Below are 21,813 nucleotides of genomic sequence, written 5' to 3'. Positions count from 1 at the left end.
ACTTGATCAAATTATATTATACTATAGAGGAGAATATATTTTAGTTATATATCTCTTTTAAACTGTTTAAATATTATTAGTTAGACTTGATAAAAAAACAATTAAATAATTATTTAATCAATTATGACTATATCTATAACTATTATAAAAGAGTGAATATCTTTTTTTATTTAAAAAATTGTGTGTTTCTTTTTATTTATGTTAAGATTTTAAAAGTGAGTTTTTTTAAAATAAATTTAAAAGTAAGTTAGTTTAATATATTTCATCAAATTATATTATTTTGCCGTGAGACTATATTTTAGTTTTTTTTGTAAGATTTATATAGTGGTTTTTTTAATAAATTTAAATGGTGAGTTAGTTTAGTAAATTTGATCAAATTATATTATACTATAGTAGAAAATATATTTTAGTTATATACATTTCTTTTTTAATTTTTTTTGATATTATTAATTACACGTGATAAAAAATTAATTAATTATTTGATCAATTATTATTATTATATCATTCATACTTTACATCTATGCATCAATTCTCACTTCTTTATTGTTCTTTACTTTTGATATTTATTTAAAGAGATTTATAGTTTTTAAAAAAATATATATATATTGGACATATTTTATTTTGTTTAAAGTTTCAAATATAAAAGTTAAAACTTTTTTGTTGAAGTTATAAGGATGATTCGATTTTAATCAATTTTGGTTAAGACTTAAAAATTAAGATTTTTTTAATAAATTTCATCAAATTATTATGTTGTAGTTGGAATATATTTTAGTTTTTTTTTTAATTTTTGGCTAAGATTTAAATAGTGTTTTTTTAAAAGTCAAATCGTGAGTTTGCTTAATAAATTTGATCAAATTATTATTATTCTATAGTGGAGAATATATTTTAGTTATATATCTCTTTTTAATTTTTTTAATATTATGAATTACACTTGATAAAAAAAATTAAATAATTATTTAATCAATTATTAATATATTTTTTTATCGAGTTTTTCAAAAACTAGAATTATATTAAGAAGCAAAAGCTGAAAAGAAATGATTAGAGATGAACAATGAGAGTTTTTACATGGTTGGGGAGTTAATGAACCTTAGTCCACGAGTCAGTTATATTAGGCCTTATAGAGCTTTTGACAATGGAGTTTTCTACAAGTTTTAGTAGAGTAATTGCTTACAAAAGAAAATCTGGGATCCCTGCTACAGTGCACAACTGACCCTATTTATAGGGAGTCAAGCGCAGTGGGCTTGAACCGGAGTAATCCAAGCCCAATAAGGATGTAATCACGGTTTGCTCGCTAATGGAGCCATAATAAAAAGAATGTTACATAATGAAATGTAGTTAATCTGGGCCCATTGGGCCATCTCAGAATTGGCCAAGCCTTACAGCTGCCCATTGTACGTTAGCGCGGACTGGTCCGCGTGGGCTACTAAGTGGATCCTTGGGACAGGATCTGTCAGAGTAGTGGTAGTACTGTTCCGTAGGAATAGTGTACTTTTCCGTGCGTACCCTCTTCTGTAGGTTAGTTGAGGAGAACAATTGGCAGATTTTATGGGGATAGGTCAGCATTGGGGCTAGCCAGGCTTGCCTTATCCGAAAGCCTAGTCCGGGTTTGTTTACTAATGTCCCGGTTCATTTACCGGAGTCCTAGTTCGTTCGTCAGGACTTGGATTCATTTGCCAAGATGGACATCGTGGCACTGAGTATCTCCCCTGGATTCTTGATAAGGTCTATCTCCATTGACTAGTTAGTTTGCCGCCTCAGTTGGCATCCCAGAGGATATAGGTAGGTCGGGACCGGGAAGATGAGTCGGGCTTGCATCTTAGTCCCGGTTCCTTTGTTATGCTCTCGCCCATCGAACGTTGTCGGGCTCGATGGTTCTTGGGTTCATACATCCCCATTCACAAGGTTCAGGATGGGCCCGGACCAATTAAGAGGGCCCACAGACCCATTGGGTCATGCCACGTGTCACGGGTGGAAAACAGGGATAACCTTGAGATTTTAAACATGGACCATTGGATGAGGTAGGTGCGGATCGTGGGTTGACGAAACCGTGATTCAGTATTTGATTAGGCCATTTAAAGCCTCTGCATCATCCGGGACCGTCAGATGGGGATAATCTTGGGATCCCCACTATGGACCGTTGTATCAAATAGTTGATTTCTGCCCTATAAATACCTCGACATGCTCAATTTTAAACTTTACATATTCCATATATTCAGAGTAGAAAAGAAAGCTTTATATGTCCCATTTTGCCGACGAGATTCTCTGACGATTAATTCACCTTCGTGTTAATCTGTTTCTGACTAGGCCTCTTCCCACTCAGCCATCAGACAACTCTGTCCCAGTTCAACCAACAAACGAATTGCTGCATCATCTTCTCAGATTTAAGGCTGAGATTCTACCGACTTTGTCGCCTGAAACTTTTCAAATTTCAAATCCAGTACCTCACAGTAAGTTTTCTGGTCATTTTTTTTATATGTTTATTCCTTTTTTATTCGTTTTTATTGTTATGTTATTCATGCGACCATAAAACTGTTCGGGTCGTGACCACCGTGTATGGTGGTTCTAAGTAGAATAGTGGTAGACCTGAACCGTAGATTTTAGGTGATAACTGTTATTTCTAGTTATTCCAGATCAATTCAGACGCCCCACGACTGTTTGAGTGAGTTAGAAAAACCTTTGACCTTTAGTTCCCGACTAAAGATCTTGGGATCTCTATTGATCTCGGATCTGGGTTTGGAAGGGACCTCTCCAAGAAGTTTTAGGAGAACCCCCGTACCTCAACCAATTTTCTTCAATTTTGGTGCTAACTGGTTGGTTCTCGTTTTCTTTGTCGCTTCCAGGTCCCTGATTATGAATCGCGACGTGATTTTATACATGGAAGATGTTGTCCAAGCGGGGCCTGTAGTCATGGAAGGGTCCAAACTTTCCACTGGCAACACGTCGGAAATGGATGAGGAGAAGAATGAGTACCGGAATTATCGGATGTTACACCAGTTGGAAAAAGCTCTTGGAGTAGAGGCGACTCCGAGACTTTTCTACAATCAATTGGCCCGGAAGGAGGAGAAGGCTCATACTGGCATGGGCATGTTCAGGGCCAGGAGCATAGGCCATATCAGTGCGGGAGCTACTCTTTTGCTCCACAACTAATTCGCGCGGTTCCTCAAGTTTGTGGGGATCACACCTTTCCAACTTCTACCCCGGGCGTACAAATTGCTCGCGGGATGGAGTATATTATGCGCATCGAAGGAGATCTCGACGCCCAGTCCCACAGAATTGTTATATTTCTACAAGCTGGAACCATAACTCAACTCCAAAGACAAGACGCGATATGGATTTTATAGACTGAAAGGCCGCAGAGTTAGTCCGGCTCCATTCAACACATGGAAACCCCCCCAGATGTCAGGCATTATTGGTTCATGACATCTAGGTTCCTCCTAGAGAAGAACCCCACTTTGGTACTAGACTTCTAGCGTGTGGGTAAGTAATCCTTCTCCACTTTCTATCCAGCCTTTAATTTTTTTTATTGGACATTTACGATCCTAGAAAACAGGTCCATATGCTCAGACCCTACTCAGCGAATCAATCTTCAAGCGAAAAAGATTCAATGCCACTTTGAGTGTTGATGAGCTGGATATGGGGGGCTTCGTAACTACGGAGAACCTTCAGATGGTCAGGATGATTGTCGCGAACCAGTTAATAGATGCCCCTACACTACACCAAATAACCCTCTCCACAACACATCACTATAACTCTACTGTAAAAGTATTATAATTAGAAAATTTAGTAAGCACTAAACTAAAACAAAATGTTGGGGTATTGGAAATGTATTATAATAAATTTTAGATAAAAAAGGCGGCAACTTTTTTAGGATAGCCCACTAAATTTGAAAAGTTTTTTTTTTTACTTTAGAGAGTCACTTTCCCTTTTACACTCAAACTCTACATTTTGCAGTAAGAAAAGAAAAGAAAATACTTCGTTCCCCTTCCATTTTCAGATACTGAGCTCCCATCCCCCTTCTATTCTCAAAGGCTTTCTTTACTTTCTCTTTGCTTCAGCCAACACATATGCAGTTGAATCTCTTTGGGTAAATCATGTATCTCATTATTAGGTATTTTGGAATCTAGGGTTTGTTTATTTTGTTTAAATCATTGTCTTTATTTCATCTTTAAAGTTCTGCTTCTATGTCCTCTCACCATCTCTGATTGTCTCTTTGATCTACTTTCATGTCTTCTGTTTGTTGACTTCTCTGAAATCACTCTCTATCATGGTAAGTCTTTGTTTTGGGTTAGGCATCTTGCTTTTTTTCTTTGCTTTTCTCATTTTCATGTTTTCTACTAGTATTTTTTATCTTTGCTCTCGTATTGTTCTTGTACTTGTTAATGTTGGGGTTTTATGCCCTAATTAAAACTCAAATTCTTTGTAATCGCATTTTATTATCAATAAAAGAATAGAAATCACTTTTTTGACTTAGATAATCACTTTGCACACATGTTTTATTTTCATGATTATTTGTTTAATATAAACTTCTATTAAATCCTGAGCATATAACTAATCTTATTTATAGTGACGTAATCACAGTGGAATATAAATATGATTATATGTTCAAAATAAGTTAATCCTAAGATTAGTCAGTGCACAGGATTTACACTGACTTGCCAATGTACGATATGATCTACTTACACATTACAGTGTTATGTTCTTTCCAGAACATTAACAAAGTAGATAAGATTAGATGTATTTGTTACATCGGACAGGACCGATATTGACAGTTGATAAGATAAGTAAACATATCGTTATTATCTATTCTAGTCATATCATATAGTTGACCATAGGTCAATTCAATCTCAATTCTGAGTGGTTAGTATTCTAACTGATTGTATTATTTGAGTTCTTTGACTTGTTCGTTACCAGCTTACCCTACGAACTAGCCCATACTTACATCTTGGGAACTCGGTAGTATAATTGAGTGGGAGTGTTAATCATAGATATGAACATCTATAGCTTCTGATGAAGAAGTGAAACGATGGTTTCCTTTTAGTTTGGTTCAAGGTGTTAAATGATAGAGATCTCATTTCAGTAATTAAATTAGTTTACTAAAATATCATTTACAAGGAACTAAGTGTTTTAAGGATAAAATACAATGAGGGGTAAAACGGTATTTTAGTCCTATCTCATTGTAGACCGTCTATAGAGGATTGAGTGACAATTATGGTTGTAACAATGGATAATTAATAGCGTATCTATATTTGTTATAGAGCGTTCTATGGATTCAAGAGTGCAATTCCGCGTCTATAATGGAGTCACGATGAATTAATAAGTTAGTAAATTTATTTGTTAGATTTATGATAACTTATTGGAACTTGATTTCATAGGCCCATGGTCCCCATTGTACCTTGGATAAAATTATCTAGATAGTCTCAATTAATTGATTTAATCATCAATTAGAATCATCAAAGTTGACCAGGTCAATTTTGGATAGTTTCACAGAGTTGTGTAATTTTGAGAAGAAAAGAGAAATTATGGCAGATTTATTAATTAAGATAAATTGGTATCTAAATTAATAAATAAGTTTAAATCAAGGTTCAAATTATAAATAATTAATTTGATAAATGATTTAAATAATTATTTAATTAATTAAATCAATAGAAAATAATACAGACCTTGATTTTAAGTCCAATGAGCTTATAATCAAATGGGAAATTTCATGGGCCTATATCATATGATAATTTCGACCTAGGGCTTCAAAATGGCTATTATTTTATTGATTTTTTAATTAAATTAAAGGGCTTAATTGAGTCTATAAAAAGAGTGCTTAGAGAGAAGTCAAAACTAAAGTCAAAAGTCAAATTTTCTGATAGTTTTAGATTCTCTCTAAACACAAGTCATTTTCTAAGTCTCTTTGTTATTTTCTCTTCTTCTCTCTATATCTATCTCATGTGTTGAGAATTTTCCACACTACTCTAGGTAGTTCTAAGGATACATTGGAAGATTGTGAAGAAAATAGAAGATCGGTTCAGTTTCTTGATAATACTCAGCGACATAGAGGATACAAGGGTTAGAGAAACTGAAGGAATGACTCTTTAATTCTGTTGCATATACTGTAAGTATTCTATTATTTGTTTATCTTTGAATTCAATTTTAGAAACACGGCTATCTCGTATTAATTTATTTAATATTAGATATACATGAAAATAAATAAAGATCCTGTATAAGCTAATCCAACAGTTAAATCACCCACGTTATATATTGTGGACAAACTGAGCATGGATTTCTTGGTTGCTTCACTCTATGATGTTATATATATAACATCTACAATAACTTAATATAGATCAAATATATAATATATATATATATGTATTTATACCAATCAATTATGATAGGGAAATTTTAGACAGTATGTGTAATATCATACTTAATTTTTTTTTAAATGCCACCATAAAATAATCTCTCATATATATGCCATTTTAAAATTTTGGACAAAAATACCCATCAGGACCCCTCACCTTCTCTCTTCCCAGCCAAACCGAACTCTTTCCTCTTCCCAGCCAAACCAAATTCTTCCCTCTTCCCAGCCAAACTCTCTCATTTCTATCTCATTATTTTCTCTCGGGTCACATTCTCACCATCTCAGGCGAAGCTCTCTCTCTCCCCACAGTCGCCGTCGCCACCGTCTTCTCCATCTCCGGCCACGGTAAGGTAAGACATTCGGTTTTCATGTGTTTTTTTTTTTAAAAATTGAATCGTAATGTATAAATCGATGAAATGGGTTTGATTGTTAATCTTTATTTTGCAAAAAATGTAGCTTAAAATGGGTTTGATTCTATGTGCATTCTGCAAATTCTGCAAAAATTTTGTGGGTCGATGTTCTTTCGATTCCACGTCGATGCTCCATCGATTCTCCATCGATGCTCCATCGATGACATACAGTGAGTAATCGATGCTCCATCGATTCTCCATCGATGGTATATCGATGCCATGTCGATTCTTTCATAATCGATGCATAATCGATACCGAAGTATAATCGATGCCACATCGAGTCCATATCGATGCTGAACATATATGGCATCGATTCGACATCGATACACCATCGAAAATAACATCTCAATTGGATGTTCGCATCAGCATCGACATGGCATCGATGGAGCATCGATGTGGACTCGAAAGGCTGCATCTATGTACCATCGAAAGGCCATCGATGCTACATCGATGCTACATCGATTCTACATCGATGCTACATCGATGCCATGTCGATACTGATTCATAATCGATGGCAAACGATGGTTTATTGATGCCACATCGATGCCATATTGATGCTGAACATATATGGCATCGATTCCATGCTCCATCGATGCTATTTCGATGGTACATCGAGCCCATTTCGATGCTGAACAAAAGATTGAGTATTTTTTATAAATTCAACTAATTTTTTTTTTTTTTTGATATTTTGCAGATGCCACCCAAACGTATCCCACCACTTGAGATCCCTATGGAGGATCATTATGTCGGTCGTATGACCTATAGGGGTTCCGGGAGGTTAACAAAATTGAAGAAAAGATTTGAGGAGCATGGATTGTTGGGGAGGGTGAATGAGTCTGTTTTTGGACCATTCTTCACAGCCCCTCCCTTTTCGTTCTCTGGGGCATTGGTTCACACACTACTTTTGCGGAAGGTCAAGTCTCCGCGTGGCGATGAGGTGCACTTCTTGATGGGCCCAAACTTATGTAAGTTTGGGGTGCACGAGTTCGCCATTATCACCGGCCTGAGCTGCTCCTGTCCACCACTTTCCGTTGACATTGAACCTCACATTACTTCCTCCCGCCTAGTTGATACATATTTCAGTGTGGTACCCGAAAAAGACATTCGGTTCAGTATCTTGGAACGAGCTTTTAGTATGTGCGATGTACCTGATGATTTGTACAAGCTCGGTTTGGTTTACTTTGTGGAGGGGATACTATTGGGCGCTGAGAACGACAATGCTATTTGGCGAGATTCATTGTCAATGGTCGAGGATTTAGATTATTTTGAGAAGTATCCATGGGGATCCCTTTCATTCGATACAACTGTGAAACAATTCAATAGAGATATGAAAGCGATTGGTGGTACAATACCAGGTAAGAAGGCGAAGAAGATCATTGAGGCGGAGTCTTCTAAGGGTTTTAAGGTGGAGGCAAAGTACACTTGCAAGGGGTATCCACCAGCCTTGCAATATTGGGCGTACGAGACGATTCTTGATTTACAGAAGGAACACGCCAAGCCCTGTGGATTCAAGTTCCCTAGGATGCTACAGTGGGAGAGCATAGGCCAGCCGAAGCATTTGCATTTGAAGGATGTACTTGCGAGGAGACATGTAAGTTATAAAACATTTAAATAATTCAAGAAATTTTGAATTATACTAATCAACTTATGTCATTTCTAATTTGATTGTTGTGTTTCCATTACAGTTGTCATGCATTTCTATCCTAAGGCCTCGACCAAATGAGCGAGACTTCTTTGATGCCGTATATCAGAGGACAGAGGGGGATGCTCCTAGGTATGCGATGCTGCAGAATATGATCCAGCCTGCACCAGAGGATGGAAGACCTTACGATCCTGAGGCAGAGGCTGTTGCGGTGGCTGAGATAGCCGTTGAGGCTGGCATATTTGTGGAGGATGCCCCGACAGAGTCTGCTCCAGATACTAGTACAGAACCTACTTCTGCTCCTGCTCCTGCTCCTGGGGCTTATGAGGAGGTGTTGGGTGAGATAGCCAGACTATCAGGTGCAGTGGACGATGTTAAGGCCACTCTAGGTATCGTCCTTAAAAATCAAGAAGTCATATTAGAGAAGCTGGCAACACTAGGTAGTATACCTACTCCTGCACATACTTATGCACCCACTCCAACAGATGATGTAGAGTACGACATTCTCCCCTCATGTTACGAGCCTTCTATTGGAGAAGCCACACCTTCTCAGCCAGTGCAGACGGTCTTAGGTACGACTAATCCATGAGTTTTTTTTTGTTTTAAAAAGATTAGATACTAATTGCTCCTTTACAGGTAAGCGTACTAGACAGAGACCAGTAAGGTACGAGGACTATACTCCAGCAGCCAAGAAACCAAAGTTCAAGGACCCAGTTACGATCCTTCCTTTAAAGGTGTTGGATCAAGATATGTTGACAACTTTTAACCGATGGGTACTCGGTGAGATTGATAACAGCAGACCGAGGAAGTTGGAATGTTGTGATGGGACCCCTGTTTGGTTCTTGAAGTTGAAGGTGGCAAAAGAATGGTTGGCAGAAACTGTAAGTCTCTTATGTTTGTTAGAACATTTATCTCATTTTAACAATCCACTCTTCCTTAACGTCACTCTATTTATTTGCAGCATCTCGACGCTGCGAATTATCTTATACGGAGACGTCTTTTTGAGTTGCCGAAGACGTACTCCGTGAAAGCCACCGTACTTGATTCATCATTTGCACAATATATTCCTGCCAGATACGAGGAATTCAAGAAAGATGGCAGGACTTACCAATGGGACTCGGACATTCTTGATTTCCTGAAAGGAGATGCCAAAAAGTACAAGAAGCCTTGGGGTGATTGCAACGAGGTCTACTTCCACTGGTGCATGGAAAATCGGCACTGGGTCCTTTGCGAAATAAATTTCGCTGATTGGATGATCACTGTATTTGACTCAGATCATTCTAACTTTTGCCATACTAAGTTGTCTGAGTTGATGGAGCCTTGGACTAGGATGCTTCCATCTTTACTCAACGCTTCTGGTATGTTTAAAGGACACCCCACGTTAAAAATAGCTAGACCGAAGATCACCGTTCCAAACTTTGATTGGCGGCGCATGTCCACTGATATTGTCCCACAGTCTAGAACCAGGTAGACGTACTAAATTCATATTTTCAATAATGTTCTCCTTTAATTTTCAATACACTCACAATAAAGATTTCTTGGTTTCAGCGGAGATTGCGGTGTATTCGCCATCAAACACTTGGAGTTCATTCTTGGAGACATTCCCTTAACATATGCCATCGAGGACAACATTCAGTACTTCAGGGATAAATTATGCATCGACATTTTTTATGAGAATGTGTACCCTTGATGTTAGAACATTTATTTTGATTTCGATGACACACAATAGTATATTTCTCCTTAGTATTGTATATAAAAAATGTCGTTTCGATTAACAAAGTCCATTAATACACAAATATAAAGAGTAACAAAGTCCATTAATACACAAATAAAAAGAGTAACAAAGTCCATCAATACACAAATAAAAAGAGTAACAAAGACCATTAGTACCCAAATAAAAAGTTTAACATTGATGCCATAAATTTCAAACACGAACTTTACAAGTTGCCCTATTATGGCCTAGACCTCCACAAGTGCTGCACTTGCGTGGAACAACCAATTTATCTCCATTGGAAGGATGGCGTTTCGTCTTAGGCCTACCTTGTTTCTTCTTTGGACGACCAACCGGGTTTTTCTGCGCAGGTGTTCTCACTGTTATTGTCATAATGTCATGTGGAACAATCCACTCTTCCTCGTTACCAGTAGGATATATAGATTCTGTGTAAGAGGACCTCCATGTCTCAATTTTATAGTAATCTGAACACAACGAATAAAAGTTCACCCCTCGCTTAAGGGATCCAGATAGTGCATGAGCACATGGGATACCAATAATCTGAAACACGCCGCATGTGCATGTCTTATTCAGGAGGTCGACTTCACCATTCAGCTCACCATCTAACACATGGAACTCATGCCTCCCTATTGCATAAGGAATCAAGAATTGAGCTTTCTCAGCCATATCCACCAAATTTTTCTCATAGGTCGGTGCAAGAGTGGTAGTTGTCTTCTCGCTAGTTTCTCTCCTATTACAGAACCAGGACTGTAGTGTGAAGTGAATAAATTCGACGAATGTAGTTATCGGAAAGCTCCTAGCGTCCCGGGTCTTATTGTTGAAACTTTCAGCGTAATTGCTTGTCATTATATTATACCTAGTATCCAGGAAAACTAAAATTTAATAGTAACATACATTTAGAAGATTTCAAAAATTAAAATACAATTGACAATGACATACCTATTTCCAGGAAAGTAAGCACGGGACCACTTATCAAAACCCATTCCTTCTAGGTATTGAGCAATGGCTGGGTCTTTTGATTTGATTTTTTCGAAGTTAGCGTGGAACTCGAATTTCCTAAAAGCATATGCCGCATTATACATCAACACATGACAATGATCAGTCTTGAATTTAGCAACCACATTCATACTAATGTGGTGGTAGCAAGCACCGTGATAGGCATCGGGGAAAATAGTTTCCAAGGCATGTGTAATACTTGCATGCCTGTCAGATACAAACGCCAGGTCCTCGACTTCCCCAATCGCTTCTTTTAGCTTTGACATGAAATACTTCCAAGAATCATGATTCTCACTATCCACAATACCAAATGCAACTGGATATAGATGGTTATTTGCATCCAGTGCGACTGCACATAACATCTGCCCACCGTATTTTGTCTTTAAAAAGGTACCGTCCACACATAACACAGGACGACATGTACGAAACCCTCTTCTACTAACTCCGAGTGAGAAAAAGCAATATTTGAATCGATCTTCCTCAGTGACAAAATCTGTCAACGTCCCGGGATTTTTCTGTTGAAGCATGAACAGGTACGATGGTAACTTCTGGTAGGATGCTTCCAGTGTCCCTCTGACATAAGAAAGAGCCTTCTCTCGACATCTCCAAGCTTTTCCATATGATAACTCAATGCCATAATCATTCTTAATGTCCTCTCTTATGTTGTTTGCCATGTACGCATTCGATCCAGTCTGATATTTTTTCTTTATGCAATGACCAATAACCCAAGGTGTAGCTTGGCGATGGCCTTTATGTCGGAGGTCAAGTGAGCAAGTGTGTTTGTTGGTGAAACGAGTTATCTCGAACATATCAGATTTAGGAATTCTCTTCCCCCTCAATCTCCACCCACAATCAGGATCCTTGCAAGTGATATACCAAACTTCAGTACCTGACTTCTTCACCACAAACTCGAAGTTCTGCTTCATTGCATACAAGTGTGCCTTCGTCTTCAACTCTAACTTGTTCTCAAAAACTTTCCCAACTTCTATTACTCCACAACTCACCCCAGATAACGTGGGGATAACATAAGAGGGGCATGGGATATCTTCAGCAGTATACGCTGGAGAACTCCATCTATTTCCATCATCTTGTGTAGTTGGACGACTGCTCTCTGATCCAGCAGTCCTCCGTCCTTGGCTTTCTTGACGACTTGGCAATGGTCGTACATTTAAATTATCTACTTGAACCACATGTAGCATCGACAACTGATCCTCTGAGTTATCATCAGAACTACTGCACCCCTCAACTCTTTCATCATCATCACCAAAAAGGGCAACTGGATCGTCATTGACATAAGGCTCATACTCATACCCATCATCATGCGGGAGATTTGTTGGGGGAAAAAAGGTTTCATTATGACTAGGACCTCCCATGCATACACTTGGCCCAGTAGATGTTTGTGGAATAGCCGTGCATGATTGATTATGATTTTCCATATTAACACTCGCTCTAGGAGATGGATCAATAAGAGCAATGTTCTTTGCAATCGAACTAACGCATAAAGGAACCCGATGTTTTAAGGACTTTGAATTTTCAAGAATAAGAGCACTAACTCCTTCATCATCTGTGATTTCAATGGGATCTACACTAAAATCATTGCATGTAAACGGCACTTCCAACTTTAAGTCAAACAATGACCGATCCACTTTCAACTTTGAATACAACTTCTCCAATAATTATATGTAACCAACATCAATTGGTACATGTATTATAGTGTTCGAACCAGCTTTGAAATTCCATTTTTCTCCTTTCTGTTCCCAAACACCGTTGTAAGAAACAATTATATTAACTCTGGAACCTGCAAATTTACAAAAAAAAAACATAAGAAAATTATAAAAATAAAGTGTAATCTATGAAGAATCGATGGTAAATCGATGCCTATGAAAATCTGTATTGTAGTTAAAAATCGATGCCACATCGATGACATTTCGATGCATCATCGATGCTGATGGTTGCCATTTCGATGCGATACCATTTCGATGCCACATCGATGCCTTACCGACGCTGAACCAAATAAACATATATGGCATCGATTCAACATCGATACCACCATCGATACATCATCGATACCAACATCGAAATTATATAATCTACGTTAGTATCGATGTAATATCGATGGTGTATCGAAATGCCATCGATGCCATATATGTTCATTTGGTTCAGCGTCGATGTTACATCGATGCCACATCGATGCTACATCGACGCTGAACCAAATAAACATATATGGCATTGATGTCATTTCGATACACCATCGATATTACATCGATACTAACGTCGAAATTTGCCTTAGTATCGATATGGAATCGATGTAGAATCGATGTGGAATCGATGCTGATGGTTGCCCTATGTATGCGATTCAATTTCGATATAATATCGATGCCACATCGAGTCCATATCGAGTCCATATCGACGCTGAACCAAATCAACATATATGACATCGATGCAACATCGATACACCATCGATATTACATCGAAAATATCATCTAATTTAGATGTTCGCATTAGCATCGACATGGAATCGATGGGGAATCGATGGAGCATCGATGTACTATCGATTTTGGAAATCTCAGATCCGAAGAACAGTTCAAAAGTTGCAGAAAAAAATACAAACTCAACTGCGGAACAGTTCAAATCTAATTTCTAACTATGGCATTTCATATTCATAACTAAATTAATGAAATGATACTTACCCATGATTTTTGCTCTTAAAAACGCCAAGAAACTTCCAATCCGTTCCACCTCCGAGCTGTGAAAAAATGGCTGTAAATGAGGGATGAGAGAAAGAGATAGAGAGAGTGAAGTGTTAAATTTGAGTGAGGAGGGGAGGAGGGTATTTGTGTCCAAAATATAAGAGGGGGCATAATATGAGGAGAATTTTTATGTTGTCATTTAAAAAAAATTAAATATATTATGATGCATAAAGGGTAAAATTTCCCTTATGATATTCTATTTGTCTTTGCCTTGAATGCAAACAAAGATGAGATCGTCTCTGGTTATAATAGATTTTGATGATGCACTTAGTAAGAAAGAGAATCTGCCACTTTTTCACATCATCATCCTTTCAATCAACTTCTCCATTTTCTTAGCATCCCAACTATCTTCAATACACCAATGTTTTTTCCTTTTCTTCCTCCTATACTGACATTTTCTCTTGAATGTGCTTTGCTATAATAATCTTTACCACCAACCGTTGGACCACCCTATGAGTGGTGTTATGTACCCCTCAACTTAATATGGATATGTTTCTTTATTTTTAGATTGAAAGTCTTGAAATTTGGACATAAAGACCAATAAAAAAATATATGTTGTGAAAGTGTTATATATACATATTCAAAGTGTATTAATTTTGGAAAAATACATATTATTAGTAGTTTTGCATCAAATGTGTTGATGGATATCTATTTCTATATTTTTGTTTGGTTATTTTTTATTAGTTACGGTTCACTATCCCATATATATAGTTTGTTTTTTATTTCTTTGCACAAGTAGAGAGAAAAAACATTCTCATAATGTGCATTAGTTTTTTCCCCTTCTAAAGATATAGTGTAAACTAGTTAGTGGAAGTCTTATTCATTGAAGGATAAATAATTTATCCACCAACTTACCTTTATGTTTGTTTTCATTTTAATTTGTTAAAAAATAGCATAAAAAAGTGACAAAGTTGTTTGTTTTTTTGTGATTTCCCAACTTATTTTATTCTTTTAATGCAGACATCTTTGTAAGCATTTGAGAGAAGGGTCCCACCGTGGTTTGGAAGGTCCCATCCATACTCTAGTGGAACATTTGGTAAGTCTATATTCTTGATGTAATAGTAAGTTAAGCATTTCAACTAATGAAATAAATTGAAGAAAAATATTTGTCTTGAAACCATTTTTAATTTGGAAAAGATATTAAAATCAATTTACTTGTGCAATAATTGAGATGAATATCCAAATAGAGTAGGAATGATTACAATAATTGCATGTGTCAAAGAGATGAATTTATTGCATGTTCCAACTCTTATCAGAATAATAATGATTATAATTTTTTTTTTTGCTGGGTGAAAGCCCCTTTAAAGCTAGCTAGCTTTTGCCAAAATCGTACCTATTTGATTTTTTTATCAATTTTTGCTGCCTTACCCTTTGCTTAAAACCATTTTTGCTTAACTTAAAAATGAGCAATAACTTTATATATATATATATATTGGTTTAATTTTGTAGTAGAGCTTAACTTAAAGAACTACGTACCGAGCTTTGAGCTTGTATTGGTGTTGGTTGTTCCCCACTGGTATGATATGATCCTTTAATACTACTGGTCATATACTTTATATATATATATATTAATTTTTATTACTTGTTTTCTTATAATAATTTCTATGAGTTTTTCTCCTATAGGTAAGCTACCATTTATAATGATGATATTCTCTGCTCTTTTCAACAAAAACTTGTATTAAAATTGTATTTTGTTCATTTGTAATACCCAATTGGAGTGTTGAATGTTTTGTGGAAGGTATTATTGGATATGCAAATCAAATGTTTTCTCGTTTTGTTTTAGAAAAAATTGGGACTACTTGGTTAACAATCTAAGGCCTACATTTTGCAATACTTAAAAGAATCAAGGTACTATTGTTGAGACAGGCTAATGGTCTTATGCTCTTTATTGGTTTCTATTTTATTTAAAAAGGCTTTTGTTTATGCTGACAAAGAACACATTCTGAATGATGATTCTTCATTTTTATTCAACACTTTTAGTTTCGACCTTGTATTTCCCCCCAAACCATTGTCAAATGTATGCACTAGCAGCCACTTCTCTATTCCATGATGTGGACACTTCCTTTGCAACTCCTTAAAATGTTCCAACGCATCATATAACGACTCCCCATGTAGCTGATGAAAGTTATTAATTTCTCCTCTATATCGGGCTGACTTCGCAGGAGGAAAATATTTACCAAGGAACTTCTGAGCCAAGTCTTCCCAAGTGACTATAGAGCTAGCTTGTAATGAATTCAACCAACTCTTAGCTCTGTCTCTTAATGAAAATGATAATAATCTTAATCTGACAGCATCGTTACTCACCCCATTCATTTTGAATGTCGTACACAGCTCTAAAAAGTTGGTAATATGGAGATTTGGATCCTCATTTGGTAATCCTTCGAATTGTACACAATTATGTACCATCTGAATAATCGAGGGTTTTATCTCAAAATTATTCGCCTTTACAGTAGGAGGAAGAATACTTGAATGTATTCCCGTAACAGTAGGGACTACATAGTTTCTCAATGGCGGATCAGCTTCAGTTGCATTACCCAGATTTGCATTGTTGTTGACACCGTTATTTGCATTCTTAGCCATGGTAAAATCCACCCTTTTCTTTATCTTTTGGTTGTGTCTGCACATTCTCTCAATTTCAAGATCTATCGGTATGAGTTCCTTTTGTCTACTTCCCCGCATATACCAATAACTCCTTAAACACAATAAAGCCTCAATCCAAAATAGTGTAAAATATAAAAACCAAATTAGAACAAAAAATAATTGATTTTGATATTAGATATTAAGTCATCGGTAATAGCGCCAAAAACTTAATCGCTAAAATATGCATGCAAGTGTACGTGGTCGTGTTAAGTAACAAATTCCGGAAGAACGGATATCGTCCCATGGAGACTATTAACTAATTACCAATAGTCGTTCTTTACTTTCTATTTGGCAAGTAAAATTGAGATGAATAACTCTAACTATAAACACAATTTAAATAACTAAAAACAAAACAATTAATGAGAGGATAAGATCAATAATAAAATGACCTAGGGTATTAACTTCATCAACTTTTCATTCTATTAATTTTATTAATCAGTTCTAAATTTCTTTCTTCCTATTCTAATAGCAGGTATCAATTCCTATTATTTTTTCAAGATATAAGATCTCAACCTATATGCAAGTTTTCTACATCACTGTGATAAAATTAAACATATAGCAGGCATTAAGCATAGAAACCTAATTACTACATAAGCCATACAGGTACTTTCGTCCAATATGTAAAGTATGTCTATATAACGATAACTTATTCAATTCTCATCTCTCGGATTTTGAATGAAAATCATAAATCAAGCATGTTATACCCAAAAAATAGGAGAATGCATCCTAGAAGGCTAAGGAGAATGCATTCTAGGAGAACTAAGGGGAGTGGTCCTAGGAGACCCCAAGGAGGATGTGGTCCTAGGAGACCCCAAGAGAGTGATCCTAGGAGAACCCAAGGATGAGGTCCGAGGAGAACTCAAGAAAGTGGTCTTAGGAGACCCCAAGGAGAAAGTGGTCCTAGGAGACCCCAAGGAGAAAGTGGTCCTAGGAGACCCCAAGGAGGATGTGGTCCTAGGAGACCCCAAGGGTGTGTTTGAGGTAAGCCTCCCAAGGTTTCCTAAGTGTTGGCTCGAACGTGTCCAAGGTAAGTAGATAAGGAGGAGGAGTCCCATGCAAGCCAAGAATGGAGACTTAGATTTTGCCAAGGAGAGCCTACACAATGTCCGATCGGACATAGTTGGGAGATGCTAAAGGGGAGTGCCTCAGGCTTGTCCAAGGAGAGATGTCAAGGAGGATGCCTTGGACCACCTTGGTCCAAGGAGAAGGCAAGAGGAGGATGCCTCGGACCACCTTGGTCCAAGGAGAAGGCCACAAGGTCCGATCGGACCTTGATTGGAGAAGGTATGCTCGGACTTGTCCGAGGTGAGAAGCAAGGGTGTTGCCTCGGACCACCTTGGTCCGAGGAGAGCCAAGCTTGTATCACCTTGGTCCAAGGAAAGCTTGAAGGAGTAATCAACATGCATGTGAGACTACGTCAAAGTCCCCAGAGCAACTCTAGCAAGAATTTGTCTAGGCACCCGGGAATCTCTCATTCCTCACTCAAATTGAGGAATTAGTTGTATTTTAAATATTTCTTGTAATATAAATATAAGATGAATAATAAAATATCCCTATCTAAAGGGGATATCAGTTGAGTATCCCAGGCCTATAAATAGAGGGCTTATGGGATTATAGAGGGGCTTCTTCTGCTTCTTCTTTCTAGAGAGAGAAAATTGGGTCTGTGTATTCTAGAGAGAGAAAGTGCTGATATTTGAGAGAACTCTTGTATTTTCACAATCTGTACTGAAGAAACTCAGTTGGCTCAATCCATCTGATCTTGAGTATAGAACTATAAATCACAACTCTAAGTGGATTAGGCTATTACCGACAATCGGGGCTGAACCACTATAAAAATAATGTGTGTTATTTACTTTTCTTGTTTATACCATCTGTTGTCGTTTACATTCTCTTGAAGGTTTGTCGTATTTGACGTTCTCACGTCGTTGGCTAAAAAGACAGTCAACAAAGCAAATATTAATCAAGTATTTACTAGCATTAAGCAAATATTATATATATTAGAATAAAGAAGAAGAATCAATAGAACATCATAATAAGATTTAATAGAAATCCAAGTGACTACATTAACCCCTAGATAGAGGTGTTTAGTTCATATCAGACATGACTAAAATAAAAAAAATATTTATTCAGAAACATAAAATTCAAAGACTTGAAGAAGAAATAAAAAATATGAAAGTGTAAAAAAACTTGTCTCATAATCAAATGTAATCTCTAAACTCGTAATTAAAATCTGACCTTAACCTAATTAAACCATAAAGTATGAATTTATACTAAAAAAATATGATTTCCTCTTTTTTCATAGGCGGGCTGCAACTTGGCATTTCCTAGGTCGCGACTCGTGTCTTTTTAAAGCTCTTCAAAATATTATTAGCCCTCCAGGCGCCACGACCCGCCTCTCCATGGACCTCCTGGATTCGCCTCTGACTTCTTCTAGCGCCGCGACTCTATTGACCAAGTCGCAACTCTAATTCCTTTCAGCAAACCTTCAGCCTTTGACTTTGCTAGAGTCGCGGCCCTTAAGGCCATGCCGTGACTCTAATTCTATTTTTTTTTTCCAGATTTTAACCTTTTGACATCCTTCTTTCATCAAAATCTTATTATAATTCACCCTTAGCATCGATTTGAGTCGGACAACCACCAAAAGCTCCATTTTCCACCATTTTTTCTTCTTTTCACTTTTAGCTCATGATCCAAAGTACCAACCTACAAAAAAGACAAGCATAAGCGTAATCTTGCACAAAAAAAACATAAAGACTCAAGATTACCACAAAAACACATTCTAAAACGACACTAAAATGGAGTTATCAAACTCCCCCAAACTTTCTCTTTACTCGTCCTCGAGTAAAGAACACAACAATAAACAAACTCGACTAAAAACCTAAACAACAAAGACACTTGAATCAAGCCGACAACAATAATTCACGCCTCAAGCTATGATTACTAACACGCTTACATAATCTTAAGGAAAATCAAGTTACAATCCAGAATTTCAGTTAAAACATTCTTCCAATTCACTTAAGTCCAAACAAAAATAAAAGATCTCAACATCATAATTAATTAATAAAATGTATTCGAATCAATTCCTGCTCACCAATTTTTTTTATTACAATCAATTAATATCATTATCCCATAAGCATGCTATACTTACTAGTCTCCACTAATGTAGGAAACACATGCTCAGAAATCAATAGGACTTTCACAACTTATAATTGAAAGAGCTTCGATAAAGGTAGATGAAAAAGTCATTTAGGCTCAAAATATACAATAAGCATACAACCAAACAAACCAATCTGGTATCAACCTATAAAAAAAAAATCCTGAATTTCCCAATACTTCTTCTTTTGAGAGAGAATTCATAAACTGATTATTTTCTTCTCTTTTTTTTTTTTTAATAATAATACTACACTCCCCCAAACTTATTTCATTGTATTTTCAATTGGCGTGTAGTTCATATTCAATATAATTTCTCTTTCTTTCTCTCAATTTTTCTTCTTCAATCGACACAAATTTCCAAATATAAACCTCATTACAAACCATCCCCTAATCACTTTTCATATGCTCATGGTATATCAAAGGGAAGAAAAAAACACTACAAAGTTTCAAATAAGCTCAAAATAAGTGTCAAACAAAAAGAATCAAATTAGGCTCAAAATTGGGTAACTAAGGATTTAATAAATCAATGTTAGCTTGAAAAGGCTCAATCGGTTAAAAAAAATTGCCTAAATCATCTTCCTAAGCATGCATCATCTTGGATTTCGTCTCAAAAAACAAGCAAACAAGTTCTAGGATAACCACATTTTCAATCTTATTTTTATTTTAAAAATTCAGCAAGCATAAATAATATTCAATTACACAAAATTTATTAAAAATCGTGATTAAGCTCTCAATTATTTAAGTGGACAATGTAAAAATTGGAAAGAAATATTCAACCAAGCACACAGATTTTCATAGCTTCATTCTCATTCAATTTATACAGCACATCATTCAATCATATTGTCATTGACTAATCATTATCAACTTGATTCAACTAACACTCTAGACAACCTAGACAAAACACACTAACACAGAAAATACAACTTAACACAAACAATAAATTTCTTCCCCCGAACTTAACCTAAACATTGTCTCCAATGTTAAAATAAAAGCTAAGGAAAAGAAACTTACTTGACACCTCAGACTACATAAAATGATACGGTTTAGATGGTGAATCAAAAATGGTGAAAGAAAATTTTTGGGTTAACCCATAGTTCATTCTACTTGAACCCAAAGTAGCGCTACAACTCAAATTAGTCTTATATTTAATATCAAATAAAAATAAATACTCAAAATACTTCAATTAAAATGTTCATAATCCAAAACTTAAATAAAACTAATAAAAACAAATGCAAACAAAATATTGGAATGCCTCCAAATGCGCTATCGTTAACATCATTTAGCCGGATGCTTGTTTTCTTTCATATTAAACTTGGATCAAGACCACCCCTCACATCCATGAGAGCCATAGTGTCAAGAATTGGCCCTCGTTTCTTGTTATTATAAATTACTGGAAAATTCCACCGCTCATGTAACATTCGAGCTTTCCCACTAAAGATCTTTTTCACACGATGACGAACTGTTCAAACACCACATTGAACCATGGATCTTTTCTTAGAGACTTCCAACTTGTTCTCTCCTTGTTTTACCACTTCAACTCTACAACAAGTTGGAATTTTTGTTGCTGCAAAAACATTAAATAATACCTCCTATTTTTGCACTTGCAGCTTTAACTCACCCTTTTGTACATCGATTAAAGCCCTACCAGTAGCCAAGAATGGCTTTCCAAGTATTATTGGAATATTGTCATCTTCCTCCATATCTAGAATAATAAAGTCTGCAGGAAAAATGAATTTATCCACTTTCACCAATACATCCTCAATCACTCCATGAGGATGGTTGACTGATCTATCTGCCATCTGCAATGACATAGTAGTAGGCCGAGTTTCTCCCAAATTCAACTTCTGAAAGATTGATAGAGGCATTAAATTCACACTAGCCCCTAAATCACATAAAGCCGTTGTTTCTACTGAACCCCCTATAGAGCATGGAATATTGAAACTACCCGGATCCTTAAGCATGGGAGGTAGCTTCTTTTGAAGTATCACACTACACTCCTCAGTAAGTGCCACTTTCTCATAATCCTCTAGCTTCCTTTTCTTTGACAAAATTTCTTTCATAAACTTCACATAACTTAGGAAATAAAGCTCGTCCTAAATGGTCGATAGCTGAAGGCTATGTTGCAGATGAGACTTTGACATTTT

General features: G+C 36.4%; 1 protein-coding gene, 2 long non-coding RNA genes and 1 other non-coding gene across 4 annotated transcripts; 3 read left to right on the top strand and 1 right to left on the bottom strand.

The window, feature by feature from the left end:
• The first annotated feature begins 8,908 nt into the window (after positions 1 to 8,908).
• LOC133828879 (uncharacterized) lies at positions 8,909 to 9,442 on the top strand. The gene is made up of 3 exons (XR_009891359.1): positions 8,909 to 8,970; positions 9,035 to 9,279; positions 9,360 to 9,442. It is a non-coding gene; the product is annotated as an uncharacterized LOC133828879 (long non-coding RNA).
• Positions 9,443 to 9,751: 309 nt separating this feature from the next.
• LOC133830199 (uncharacterized) lies at positions 9,752 to 10,177 on the top strand. The gene is made up of 2 exons (XR_009891938.1): positions 9,752 to 9,865; positions 9,947 to 10,177. It is a non-coding gene; the product is annotated as an uncharacterized LOC133830199 (long non-coding RNA).
• LOC133830198 (uncharacterized) lies at positions 10,155 to 13,159 on the bottom strand. The gene is made up of 2 exons (XM_062260122.1): positions 11,070 to 13,159; positions 10,155 to 10,986 (listed from the first exon to the last, which is right to left on the bottom strand). Exons 1-2 carry the CDS (start codon positions 12,560 to 12,562, stop codon positions 10,323 to 10,325), a joined length of 2,157 nt encoding a protein of 718 aa, XP_062116106.1. The 5' UTR covers positions 12,563 to 13,159; the 3' UTR covers positions 10,155 to 10,322.
• Positions 13,160 to 15,917: 2,758 nt separating this feature from the next.
• On the top strand, positions 15,918 to 16,023 carry LOC133833726 (small nucleolar RNA R71). The gene has a single exon (XR_009893092.1). It is a non-coding gene; the product is annotated as a small nucleolar RNA R71 (small nucleolar RNA).
• Positions 16,024 to 21,813: the final 5,790 nt, after the last annotated feature.

Source organism: Humulus lupulus, chromosome 4 (assembly GCF_963169125.1).
Source record: "Humulus lupulus chromosome 4, drHumLupu1.1, whole genome shotgun sequence".
In the NCBI taxonomy this organism is placed as follows: domain Eukaryota; kingdom Viridiplantae; phylum Streptophyta; class Magnoliopsida; order Rosales; family Cannabaceae; genus Humulus; species Humulus lupulus.
This window is presented reverse-complemented; position numbering and strand designations above follow the sequence as displayed.